The sequence below is a fragment of the Phodopus roborovskii genome, unplaced genomic scaffold, assembly GCF_943737965.1.
Source record: "Phodopus roborovskii unplaced genomic scaffold, PHOROB, whole genome shotgun sequence".
NCBI lineage: Eukaryota > Metazoa > Chordata > Mammalia > Rodentia > Cricetidae > Phodopus > Phodopus roborovskii.
The window spans coordinates 30,567,894-30,582,244 of record NW_026126447.1 but is presented as its reverse complement, the minus strand read 5'-3'; the positions used below and the strand labels follow the sequence as shown (position 1 = coordinate 30,582,244).

At 44.3% G+C, this 14,351-nt stretch overlaps 1 protein-coding gene across 1 annotated transcript in view; it reads right to left on the bottom strand.

The window, feature by feature from the left end:
- Patj (PATJ crumbs cell polarity complex component) overlaps nucleotides 1–14,351 on the bottom strand; it is a 292,270-nt gene that overhangs the window by 74,598 nt on the left and 203,321 nt on the right. The window contains exon 31 of the mRNA XM_051188206.1: nucleotides 3,969–4,043. Coding sequence (XP_051044163.1) covers nucleotides 3,969–4,043 — 75 coding nt within the window. The remainder of the gene's footprint in view (nucleotides 1–3,968; nucleotides 4,044–14,351) is intronic.

Sequence of the window (14,351 nt, the reverse complement as noted above, 5' to 3'; positions counted from 1 at the left end):
TGTATACTTTCTATATATTCTTGTCATCTATAGTCCCTGAATAATGGAAATTTTAGTCATAAAAACATAAACTAAGGCTAGAGGGATGAGGCAGCAGTTACGAATCCAGTACTGCTTGTTCTTGCAGAGGATGTAACTTTGCTTCCCAGCACCTACCAAGTAGCTCAAAATCACTTGTAACTCCAACTCTAGGAGATCAGACACGCTCTTCTGGCTTTGGCAGGCATTTGAGTGCTTTTGTGTCAATTTGACAGCAACTAGAGTCATCTGAGAGGAGGGAATCTCAACAGAGAAAATGCCTCTGTAAGATCAGCTTGCTTAATGACTGACAAGGGAGGGCCCAGCCCTCTGTGGGTGGTGCCAAACCTGGGAGGTGGTCCTGGCTTCTGACTCCAGATTCACAACCTGCTTGAGTTCCTGCCCCAACTGCCTTTGATGAACTGTGATGTAGAAGTGTAAGTAAAATAATCCATTTCCCCCCACGTTGCTTTTAGTCATAGTGTGTCATCACAGCAATAGAAACTAAGACAGACATTGGTATCAGGGTTCTGGGGTATTACTATGACAGACTGAACCTTTGTTTTTGGTAGGCTTGTAGAAGGACTTTGGAACTTTGAGCTGGAAAAGCCAAAGCTTGGATAGCTGTTCCGTGAGAGCTTGGAAGATAAGAGTGTTGAGAGAAATGGTGAAGTTCAGAGGTAAATTTGTTATTGTGAATTACGGGTGCATGCTTTCTGGTCATCTGGAGCTGAAAGATCAGCTGGGATTAACAAGAGACCTATACTACCGAAGTGAAACCTTTGCTCTTCTTGGGTAATTGATGCTCCTCAGCTAGAGCTGAAAAACAGGTGGTGATTAAGAGCCCAACATCATCAAGGTGAGATATTCTGGGAAGTGTTTCCTCAGGGCAAACACACAGAAACTCTTGTTCCAGAGGGGACTGAGTTGTAGCTCATGCTGGCTGCTCAACTTGGTCACGTTTAAGCGTCACCCAGATGGTTCTGGTTTTGAAGTCATGAAGCAGTCATGCGAAGCAACTGAGGCAATGTGAAATGTCAGGAGAGGCCATTGTTGAAGGTGCAACCTCAGGAGCAGATGAAGCCCCAGGATTTTGCAGATGCCAGTACCATGAGATGAGCATCAAAGACAACAGTAGCTGGAGTGGAGCCAGCCTAACCCTAGAAGACAAGCTGTGTGTGCTATGGATGGCTGTACAAACTCTGTAGGAGTACAGGAGATTGGGAGTACATTCTAGACATTGGACACTGAGGTATTTCCTGAGTTTGTGAACTGGGCGTGATATCGTGTTGTTAATAGCCTGGTAATATTTTGTAGAATCTCCTAGACTTCTGAGCATTGTTTCTCATCAACAGAACCCATTTTATGAAAGAAGTCCTGTGCACTTTGCAAAAGAGTTTACTACAAACACTTCCTTACTAGACCCTCACCCTGAGCAGTGTTTCTCAGTCAATAGTATGTATCTTTATGTTAGAGCTCACAGGTGCTTAGCAAAGGAGTTTCCATGTGATCATGCAACTTTGTTGTGATAATTATCATATGGAAGTCTTGTCCGAAGTTGTACTGTGTTTAAATATGTAAAAACTAAACTGCTCAGGGTCAGACTCTGGTAGTTTAAACCAGCCCAGCTAACTAAGTCTTGCTAAACTTCCTTCATGCCTCTGGTGGATCATTCCTCTGCCAGCCGTAGTGTGCAGGGACTCCCATAAGTTTGGGATTATGTTCTGGGTCTTCTCCCTTTAAGTAAAAAGGTATTGTTTTTTTAATTTTTAAGAGCCCACAGCTGAGAGACTTTAAACGTTTAAAGAAGAGGGAAAATCAATTGAGAATGGACTCCATAATGATCTAGCTGTAGGAAAACCAGTAGAGCATTTTGTTAATTCGTAATAGATGGGAGAGGGTCTAAGTCACTGTGAATGGAACAACCCTAGGCAAGTTGTCCTGGGTTCTATAAGAAAGCAGGATGAGTAAGCCATGATGCAGAAGCCAGTAAGCAGCACCCCTGCATGGCCCCTGGATCAGCTCCTGTTTCCAGATTCTTGTCCCGCTTGCCTTAATGTTTCATTACAGCAATAGTAACCCTAATTAGGACATGTATACAGACTCATGTACAGACACTTAAAGTACACATAATTAAAAATAAAGACAATTCTTTAACTATAAACTAGTACATAGAAGTGAAAGCCAAGAATTAAAAGCAAGGAAAACGATTAATAGCAATAAAGATTTGATAGACACAGTTGATAGCTTGCTGGGTGAGGGTCTGAAGTCAGACATTCCAGCACTTGAGAGGCAGAGGCAGGAGTTCACGGTAACTTTGGTTAAAGAATTTGAGGAAAACCTGGGCTACATAAGGCCCTGATCCCTTCTCCCTCCAAAACCCACCCACCCAACCAACCAACCAACCAGTTCATAAGCTGTAAGGCCTGGCACATGCAAGGTGTTCAGAACTCTAGTTTTTAAAGAAAAATGAAATTTAAAATATAAGAAACACTAAAGTTATTGTATCTTTATCAAACTACAAATTCTTCCATTTGAAAATTTTATTCATGGCATTGTGTAAGATACAGCAGTCTTAAAGTTTAACCACAAATGGATGTCTTAAAAATATTTTTTTGTGCTAGAGCAAAAGATTACCAGCCTACAATTTACAACACTAGAGAAGCCAGGAAATAAGGAGGACCCTAAGAGAGACATACATGGTCCCCCAGAGAAGGGGAAAGGGACAAGATCTCCTGAACAAATTGGGAGCATGGTGGGAGGGGAGAGGGAGTTAGGAGAAAGAGGAGGAGAGAGGAGAAAATGAGGGAGCAGGAAGTCAGGGGGAAGATAAAGGAGAGCAAGAAAAGAGATACCACAATAGAGGGAGCCATTTTAGGCTTAAAGAGAAATCTGGCAAGAGGAAAACATCCTGAGATCTACAATCTAAGCAATAATGGAGAGGATACCTTAAACACCCTTTCCTGATAATGAGATTAACTACCTTATATGCCTTTCTAGAGCCTTCATTTAGTAACTGATGGAAGCAGAAGTAGACACACACAGCTAAACACTGAGCCGAATTCCTGGAATCCAGTTGCAGACAGGGAGGAGTGATGAGCAAAGAGGTCAAGACCAGGCTTGAGAAACCCACAGGGACAGCTGACCTAAACAAGGGGGAGCTAATGGACCCCAGACTGATAGCTGGAAAGCCAGCATAGAACAAACCCAGACCCCCTGAATGTGGGTGTCAGTTAGGAGGACTGGGCAGTCTATGGGGCCTCTGGTGGTGGGTCAGTATTTATCCTTAGTATACGAATGTACTTTGGGAGTCCATTCCACATAGAGGGATAGATAACTATCTCAGCCTAGACACACGTGGGAGGGGCTAGGCCCTGCTCCAAATGATATGACAGACTTTGAAGATCCCCCATGGAAGACCTCACTCTCCCTGGGGAGTAGAAAGGGGATGGGATGGAGGTTGAGGGGGGACAGGGAAGGATGGGAGGGAGAGGGAACTGGGATTGACATGTAAAACAAGCTAGTTTCAAATATAAATTTTAAAAAAGGGAATAAATATTTTTGTGCATGTGCATATGTTTGTGTATATGTCTGTATGTATGTATATATATTTGTGTGTATATGTGCATGTGTGTATGTATGTATGTGTGTGTGTGTATGTGTACTGTAGATTGGGTGTGGAGGTCAAAGCACCTTTACCTGCTGAGCCATCTTGTTGGCTCAAGGGAGTCTTTTAAAAGGGTTAGACTACCAGGACAGAATGGTAAAGAAAGGACACTTCTGCATACCTCTGTAATCAGTGACATAACTGTGCATCCACACCAGGTTTTAAGACACCTTAACCTACGGCCAGTAGGAAAGGATTTGACATCATAACCATCTCCTTTTCTTGTGGTATTTAGTTCACAGGACACACCATCCCAACAGAGTAAATCCCAAACATAAATTACCACATTGTCAGGTGACTCCAATGCCTTGGGCTGCTCTGCCACCACGTTGGGATCAACCACCTGGGACAGGTCTTCCTGGAATGTAAAAGATATAATCAATTAGCAACATCATAGGTCTCAATTGCATCTTCCACCTCTGACAGCCACCTGGGCTTTGCTCTATCTCAAAAAATGATCCCAAACAGCACACAGGTGGAGAATTCCACCTGGACGAACCCACACAAGTGAACTCAGCCTAGTCCTACCAGATACTCTTTGGTGGTCTTTTCTCCTCTATTATGCTAGCTTTCCCAGGTCTGTGTTTATGCTGAATTAAATCACTTCCAGGGGTCAACTCCTGATATTAGAATTCCACCCCCACCTTTAAGATGCTTATTCTAGAGGCTAGAGCACACCTGATAGAGATGCTGTGAGAAAGAAAGGTAAGTTAGTCTTCATACTGACACACAGACATGTCAACTGAAATGCTGGCCAGAGTGTGCACACCTGTCTCCACATGTTTGATTTTTTTTGTGTAGGTAGATGTAAGTCTAAAAGCACCACTTGATGGTTTGGGTTAAGATGTCAGCTCCTGCAACTTGACTTGGACAAAACAGGAACCACAAAGACACCGAAGAGATGTTGATTTAGTGTGTTTGCTCTGGCATTCCGGGTGGTGAACAGAACGGGGGCGGGGGGGGGGGGGAAGGGGATGAGAATGTGTTGGGAGTTTTTTATTCTAGCTCTTTGACTCAAGCAAATCTGAGTCTGTATTTGACTCTTCCAGCCTTACTTCCCTGCATAATTTATAAATGGATGTGGGTGGATGCTGGGTCTCAAACCTGGGAAGAACAGAGAACTGAGGTGCCCTATTAACTTAACGAATCAAAGCTGATGTTGGCTGCCAGGTTCTCCCAGCATCCCTCAGTGTCTACCTGTAACAGGCTCATGCTGGCTAGCACACCCTTCCCCCCAACACACACACACTTCTCCAGCACAGTGAATCTGTGATTGTGGCTTCTACCGTTGGCCCTCACAGATGAGAGGAGAGAAGGGGATGGGCAGATCATAACACTATGGGAATATTGCCGAGTAAAGCCCAGGCTGCATTAGAAACAGGAACCATGGGTGCTACTCCTTCTAATGTACATCAAAAGCAAGTACTTCTCTGTCACTTTGACACTGCAATCTTGCTTTAACCAATCCCAGTCAACCAGTGTGGGGCAGGGGACAATGAGGACGCCTTCTCCAGTGCTGAAATATAAAATATGGTCTTTCTTATCAAACAACACTATAACATTTGTGTTTAGAACAAGTTATTAAAATCTTGCAAGTTTTAATGCAAATATTCTGTCCCTCCCCACCCAGTAAAATCTGTGTTTCCTCAAAAGGCCCAATGATCTATCTAGTCTGAAAATGTGAAGCTCTGCAGCCTTTTCCCTGTCTTCCTTCCATTTCCAGTGTGCCAATTATTTTCAGACTAGCTAATGGAATAACACCTTGAAGTTGGACTCCAGCCAATGGGGAAAAGACAGTTACCAGCCAAGTTAGAGTAAGAAACCAATGCACTTCCTGTCTCTGAGCACATTCAGTGTTTGAGTGCATCCTCCTGATCAGGAGTATTGCCTTGTCTAGACACATGGGTCAGAAGTTGTTCTTTTTCTTTGAGACCCAAACTTGTTTCTAACATTAGCTGTGGATCAAAAACCCTAATTTATGAATCAGAACAACTACTACCTCCATTTTTCCCTTTTCTTAAACTGTTTTTTACATTTATTCTGAGTGTGTATGTGTGTGTGTGTATATGTGTGTGTGTATGTATGTGAATATGTGTGAGTGTGTGTATATGTGTGTGTGTATGTATATGAGTATGTGTGAGTGTGTATGTGTGTGAGTATGTGTATGTATGTGTGTATGTGAGTATGTGTATGTATGTATGCGTGTATGTGTGTGAGTGCGTGTGTGCGTGAATTTGTGTGTGTGTGTGTGTGTGTGTGTGTGTGTGTGTGTGTACGTGTACTCATGCACATGTGCATAGAGATCAGAGGACAATTTGTGGGAATTGGTTCTCTGTATTAAGTCCAGGAGTCAAACTCAGGTCACCAGGCTGGGCAGCAGGTAATTATACCAATTGAGCTACCTTTCTACACCCCTGACATTTCTTACCATTTGCAAATAAAAAAGGCAAGAAATGGGTTCTGACTGGTTTGACTTCTAATTAGCAGGAGTGTTTAGAAAGGTCTCTTTCCTCCTCCTTTTTCTTTCAACAGGAGGAAAGTAGTAACAAGCTCCCTGAAGGGGGCTGGTGGGCAAGCTCCACATGTGATCACAGAGCAGGTATGCTGTGACAGTAGACTGCCTAGGGCTTACCACCTTTTCCTACACATTGAAGCGATGGTTAGAGAAATGATTAACTACAAGGGAATGATCCTGCATGGATCTGGGTGGCGGGTGTCTGGAAATCATTAGTTCCTGCATCAACCTCTCAAGATCAAATATGCAACAGGATGGAATGATGAAATGTGATGTGTGATTTAGCACACTACCTTGTTCTTATACTGACTACTTTAACTTCCAGCTTAAGGGACAGGGGCTGTGTAGAATGACAGTGCCAACTATGACAGTTAAGGCTACTGACTAGTGACTACATACCAATTATGGAGCTACCCATGCTGTGCACAATGGACTTTTGTGTTAGATACTGTTATGGTCCGTTTTAGACTGGGTGTATGTGTGTGTGGGGTACACACCTGCAATCTCAGTACCTGGTAGGAGGGACACAAAGAGTTTAATGTTGTCATCAGCTATATAGTAAGCTGAAGGTCAGCCTGGGCTACAGGAGACACTGTCTAAAGTGAACCGAAAACAAAACCCCAAACTCAGTCATATGTTTTTAGAGGCAGAGAAGACATAGCATTACTAAGGCAGAACCCAGTCCGGACACAGCTTGCTCTTAAGCGAGGCACAAATCAGTGGAAAGACAATGCACTTTTTGCCAGAATGTCCTCAGTCAGTCTTGTAGAGTGACTCCATACTTAGAAGGATACCAGGTCAGAACAAGGTGTAGTTGTTTACTTCTAACCTGAGATTGAAAAACAAAACAGAAGCACTTCATGGCCCCTGTAGTGACATAGGTTACTTCCCTTGGTGGATACACACAGGCTTAGAACTTGGCTCACGTCCCAGCTACTGCACAACAGAGCTCTTAGTGCTGTTACATCTGAGCACAGGGACATCTAAGATGCTGACTTTGCATCTTAGCTCCTGAAACAATCGGGCACACATTTGGTTGGTACCCAAAGCCTCGGCATAGCATGGGAACTCCTTTAGACACTGCTTTATGCAATGAATTCACACGGACCAGCAGACGGCACTTGTGAGGGTTAGTTGTTAGGGCCATATTGGATTCTCCTAGATGAGTTACGATAAGTGGTAGGTGTGGCCTGCAATCCTCAAACCAGACGGACTCCTTCTCTTAGTTACCTTTCCACTGCTGTGAAGAGACACCAGGACCAAGGCAGCTTCTAGAACGAAGCTTATTGGGGCTTGCTTACAGTGTCTGAGGCTGAATCCATGACCACCATGGCATGGAGCATGGCAGCAGTCGGGAAAGCATGGTGTTGGAGCAGTAGCTAAGATCTAAAGTTTTAACCACAGGTGGGGAGACAAAGAGATAGACAGACGGACAGAGGGACAGACAGGCAGACATGCAGAAAGAGAGAGAAGAGATAGTGAGAGAGGAGACGGAGACTGTGAGAAAGGGACACGAGAGTGCTAACTGAAAATGGTGTGAGCTTTTGAACCCTCAAATCCTACTCCTCATGACACACCTCCTCCAACAAGGCCACACCTCCCAGTAACTTCCCAAACAGTTCCTTCAAATGAGTACCAAACATTCAAACGTATGAGCTCATGGGCACTATTCTCATTCAAATCACCACACACCTGTTCTGGGACTAGGTAATTAAAGTGCCTCATTGGGACCAAACAGGAACAGAAATCTTCAGATTCTAGTGACTGAAGGGAGGAGACTCAGCTCTGTTCTGGCGGAGCCTTAGCCCCAGGACTGGCGCTATGCTGGGGTGGGGGCCAGTCTGGCTGGTGAGCACAGCTGAGATACCCCTGGCACCAACTGTTGCTGAGTTGAGTGATAATTCTGTCCCTGCAGTGACTACAGGTGGCATGGATGACATCTATAGCCTTTAAGTAAATTTCTACTTATGGCTAAGGTCACTTCAACTCCCACAGCACCCGGACTTTCCTTTAAAAGAGAAGCTTCTTCATGTTTTATAGTTCAGGGACAGCGCAGTGACACAGTCTAAGGAGCTCAACCCAAAGGAATTCTTTACATTCCAAAATGAGTTTGCAGACTGAAAGATATCGGCCTTCCACACCGCTTTAGAATCTTTCATGCAGCCATAATTTCTGTGGAAGTCTGTGTTCTCTTCTCTTGGTTCAGTTAAATGTAAGGGAAGTGACAACTCCCAGGACAACAGTGACAGCTCCAACAACTCAAGAGTGAAGATCCTCGACCACACCTCTGCATCTGAGTTGTCACCAAAGCAACAAAGTGAGTAAATGTCTTTCCCACCAAACTGCCCCAGGCTGTCAGAGAATGGACCCCAATTGTCCTTTTAATGTCTATAATGCCAAGACTATCTGGAGGTGGGATATGAATGTATTAGAAGGTCAAATTCTGCCTTCCAAGTAGCTGGGAGTCCCCGTGTATAAGCATTGATCCCTCCTTCAAATGTGTTTGTGAGTGTGATATGTTTATTCATGAATGTGTGTGATGTATGCAAGCCTGAGCATACACATAGAGGTCAGAGGACCATCTTAAGTTTGTTTGAGAAAGGATCTGTTTGTCACTGCATATGCCAGGTTAGCTGGCCTGAGAATCTCTGGGGATTTTCCTCCTTTACTTCCCATGGGATTTGAACTCAGGACCCCATGCTTGCACAGCAAGTACTTTACCCACTATTCCATATCTCCAGCCCTACTAATTACTTCTTTAAAGCTGTATTCAAATCCTATCTGTGACATTTATCTCTAATACCTCAGTTTTATCTGTAAAATGGGTTAATAATAGGGTTGACCTCATGTAAAACATGGGTCATATTAGGAACAACCTAAAAATGTTATCACTGTCCCATTCAGTTTGGATGAGAATGATGCTTTTTACGGTACACAGTGAACACTGTGAACGTTAGCTCCCACTACTCCCAGCAGTTCTGGAAGCTCCTGAGTAGACTGGGCCATGGGCAGTATGGTCAGTGATGTGCCCAGGACACACAGTCTTTAGTAAACTAGTTTACATCTGAAAGATTCTGTGGATTTACAGTTTCCTTTGAAAGACACCACAGCGGACACGGGTCTTAGCTTCCAGAGTCTTAATATTACACCAGCAAGCAAGCAAGGCTTTTCCAGGAAGTTAAGTCTCCCTCACAGGCCAGTGCTGAGCATGCTGCTTTCCAAGAAGCCCAGACACTGAAGGCCCCTGGGGTGGGCAACACAGCCTAAGTTCTGTGCCCCGGTCCTCATGTCATTTTAGTCTTTGGTAGGTGACCACTAGGAATTACAGCTGTAATTAAGAGACTCCTTCCAGGCAAGTGCAAATTCAAACTAGGTCACCTCAGTGGACCAGTCACAGGGCAGGAGGGGTGGGGCGAGGTGACATGGGGTAGAGGTGAGCAAGAGGTGTGAACCCGTGTTAAAATGTGCCCCCGCTTTCATCCTTGCCTTCCTGGTCGCTCTTCTGTCTCTGTGGTTTGCATTACCATGCAAGAGGGAGAGGGATGAGTGAGCCAAAAGGCTTTTCTTGTGTGTCCATGACGTGCATTTGATTAGAAGTTCACTGTCATTTTTACGACTTACAAAGGGAAATTTATCATCTGAGCAAATCCCGAGTTGTCTCTGAGATGGAGATATAAAGAATAATGAGCTGTGAAAAATGCCACATATTTGCATGCACTTGAACTCCACACTGGCAATTTGTACACTGTCACATGATGGGCCAGTGCTGGCTCAGCCAGTTTCCGCTTCCTCGCAGAGAATCCCAGACCCTCGCTGTAGATGCCATCTCATCTCTATGAGGACGCGCCCAGTCACATCTGTTGGAAACACCAGTCAGGAAGTAAACTCTAACAGACCTACAGTCACTCGAAAATCACCTAGGATTATGTTTTACCGTTGAGTGTCAGTGCCAAGATCAGGGGAGAATAAACAATGTCAACTAGAAACTACATCATTGCCCTGAGAGACAGAATTCCAAAGTGACCATGGCATCTCAGCATATTTCCCCTCTCCAGTTTCCCACCCCCTTCCTTTTTCAAAGTTAGACACAGACTCAACCTTCCATGGGATCTGGTTTAAACCACAGGCAACCTTTCCCCTCTCCCTCTTGTCTGTTTATCTGTGTGGAGTGCTCTCTTTAATCTAGGGACGCAACATGACATGAAGAGGGAAGAGGACTTTCCTCACACAGCAGTTTCAACAGGCTGTGAAACTTTTAAAATGATACTGGGTGGAGGCCAGGGGGTAGAACTCCATGCATGAAGTGCTTGCGTTTTCGGAGTTGATGCTACATAAAAAGTGGGCAGAGTGATGCAACCTTCAATTCAGTGCTAAGGAGGCAGGGATGGATGGGTCCCAGGGGCCTGAGGAGTCTCAGGGCCAGTGGGAGAATGCCTCAAAAAAGCAAGGTGGATGGTGCCTGAGGGAGAGACTTGAGGTTGATGTCTACCTCCTGTTCCCCCATGTGTGCATCCCTCCCACCACACAAAGTAATATTAGGGTGTAGCACATGCCTCTGGAGCCTTGTAACCCAGGAGTGATTATCAATGTGAGGGTAGCCATCATGTGTTATGATCAGGAAAGGGACACCTAAAATGAAGAATTTAGACCGGATGCAGTGGACATGACCTTGATTAGATGGAGCTGAGGGCAAGTATATTCACCATGCACAATGAAATTCTCAGAGAATTTATGAAATTACTTATTTAAAATATTAAAAACTATGGATAAAATGTGGCTTGACCCTCTTAGAAACAGTGTGCTGACTGAAGGAAAGAAACCTGCTGGGCGGTCAGGCCCCCGACTCCAGTGTGAACTGTTTTGGATCAAGTTATACTCCTGAATCTGGATTATAACTTGTGTTTTTACTTCTTAGAGATAGTTAGTTATACTGCAGCTTCTAAGAAAATGTGGGCTGAAAAATGAGGGCTTTGGCACACTTGGCTATTACCTACGCAGGGTCTGGTATTAATGCTAGAATCTGCTGACTAAGCCTTGCTTCAGGCAAGTGCCGTTGAGTTTCACGTATAGAATCATACCCAATCCTCACAACAAAGAGGCAGCAAAGAGCCAGGCTAGTAGGAACAGTCAGGGGTGAGCAGTGTGAGCCTTTTCAGGTCTTTACAGGCTTGGGCTCTTGATTCACCTTACAGTCCTCGCATTTGCAAAGGGAGCCACACCAGGGCATCTTGACGTGCAGGCACTTTGTAACACAAGAAAAACTGATCTCCCCTGAAGTGTTTGAGCATCTTCCATGGACCAGGCATTTCAAGGCAGGGAGCAGGGTGCTCCTCACATCCAGGAAGCCCAGTGGATGGAACCCGGAAGTGGTAAAATGAGCTGCCAGCTTCCATTTGAGTTTTCATGTCACAGAGGAGAATGGATATAGATTATAGCAAAGACCTAACCATTTTATATGAGGGACTTGGACATCTAAAGATTTGGTATCTTGAGGACCTGGAAATGAATCCTCATATAGAGACTAAGAGATAAATATATAGACAGCTTCTTTAAATCTCAATTCAGATGTTCCTAGATGAGCCCCTCATTCATATGACCTGTGAGTGCCAAGTATTTTTTAGTCCTTAGCTTGATCAAAGTAGAGATTTCAATATAATTGTGATGCAGCCAACATAGGAGGCAGTATCTGTTTACCTTCAGTAGCAGATTCATGGAAGCTAGCACTCCCTTGGGATCCTGCAGTGATTAATGAGTGGGGTCCCAGCCTCTCCACACCCCACAGTATCTGTCATTATCTGCTGTGCTGACTACAGTCTTTCTGCTAAATGCGCAGCCATACCTCACTGTGACTGCTGTATGAGGTCACATCTCATGAGTGCTCTGATGTGCATTTCTCTAAGTGGTAAAAATCTTGAACATCTTTCACATACAAACTCATAATTTGTATATCTTTGGAGAAATATTAGCATTCTTTCCCATTGTTTACCTTAGTTTTCTTTTTATTATTTATTGTGAGCTGGTTGTTTAGAATTTTTTTTGTTATTAGTAACTCTAATAGCATGAAAGATAGCCAAAAAGACAGAAAAGGTAAATTGGCTTTACAGGAAAGCAGAAAATTGTGGACCAAGACAGAGTTAGAGATACAGTGGTCAACACAGAGGTAATTTGTAAGAAAGCACTGAACCCTCCCCCATTATATTCCTTCCTTCTCACCTAACCACCAAGCTTCTAAACATGGAAGCCTAGTGTGAGCATGTGTGCATCTCAAGCCTTTTAAAAACACAGTCATGTATGGTGATACATGCCTATAGCACCAGCACTGTAAGGCTGAGGCAGGAGTACCACCCGCCCAAGACTAGCCCAGGGTACCTAGAAGACCTTGTCTAACCAAGCAACAAACAGAATCTGAAGTTCTGCTCATTACTGGGCTCCCTGCACACACAGCAAACAGATCCCTGATATTTCTTTCACTTTAGGAAAAGTCATCTAGGGCTGGAGAGATGGCTCAGCAGTTAAGAGCACTGGCTCTTCTTAAGGAGGACCAGGGTTCAAATCCCAGCACCCACATGACAGCTCACAATTATCTGTAACTCCTGTTCTAAGGCATCTAACATCCTCACACAGACATACATGTAGGCAAACCACCATTGTATACGGGTGAGTGAGACACATACATACACACACAGAGAGAGAGAGAGAGGGGGGGGGGGAAGGCAGGGAGAGGTGAGAGAGAAGAGAAGGGGAGAGAAGAGAAGAGTAGAAAAGAAAAGAGTAGACTAGAGAAGGGGAGAGGAGAGAGTAGGGGAGAGGAGAAAGAGGGTCACCCATATGATCAACACAGTACAGGACTGAGCTTGAGGTTTGGCTGTACCAACTCCCTGCTGTGAAATCTCAGAAGAGACTGCCACCCCTTAAGTACAGCTCCTCAGCAGCCAGGACCACATACACCTTGGGGTTCAATAAGATCACTGCTGTGAACATGCCTGGCACAGGCTGGCTTAGGAAATATTTTAGTTTCTTTCATTTTATTAAACATCTGTATATGAATTGTTTCACTGACCAATGTAAAATGCACTATGTGTAAATTTCCTCTCTTTAATCTATTTATTTTTATTTTATGTGCATTGGTGTTTTGCCTGCTTGCATGTCTGTGTGAGGGTGTCAGATCTTGGAGTTAGAGACAGTTGTTAGCTGCTATGTGGGTGCTGGGAATTGAACCTGGGTCCTCTGGAAGGGCAGTCAGTGCTCATAACCACTGAGCCATTAAAATTCACCTCTTTAATGACATGTTTCTATCTCAAAAATTTTGATGTTAGGAGTTGATGACTGAGAGAAAGGTGTGTGTGTGTGTAGAGCAATGATGCCAGTGTGAGTGTGTGAGTTCCTCATGGTTGGTGGACTTTGGATTCATTGTGTGTGCATCACTATGAGTCTTTGCTACACAGTGAGCCTCCAAGCTGGATGGTTTTAGGCAGCTTCTTTCCTGTTTCAGCACCCTAGTTTCCTATCTCTAACTACTGCTTGCACAGGCAGGCTCAGAGTAATTCCTCTTCCCCATCCTTCCTGGAGTAACAGTACCAGATTCTCCCAGCCTTTGATGCCAGCACCCCAGGATCTCCAGCATGTGAATACCACAACCCAGTGACATCCCTGGTTCCAAGGCCTTTGGACTTGGCTTCTGTGTTCTTCAGTGTATAGACAACCTATTGTGGGGCTTCTGAGAATCCACAGTCAGTAAGTCAGTTCCCCTGGTACCCTCCTCTGACATGCCCATCTACTGGTCTTCCTTCCTGCAGAACCATCAGTAGGTTAGCACTTTCATTCTGAGGCTGAAAAGTGCACTTCAAACAACTCTGAACTCAATCCTTTTATTATCACCCATTAATGCTTTAGAAAGAATTTACAAAACAATAACATCAAGAACAAAAACTCACTGGAGGTGGCTCACATCTGTAATTCTAGCATTTGGAAGGCCGATACATGAAGATCATCCCAAGTCTGAGACGAGTAAACACTGGAGCCAGACTCCTTGGGTACAGACCCTGGTTCTCCCTTTTACTAGGAATATAATCTGAGGGGGAAAAGTTGTGTGCTGCCACTACAGGCTAAGGCCAAACTCTTCTTAAATAGGAGACCATTTATATTATGTTA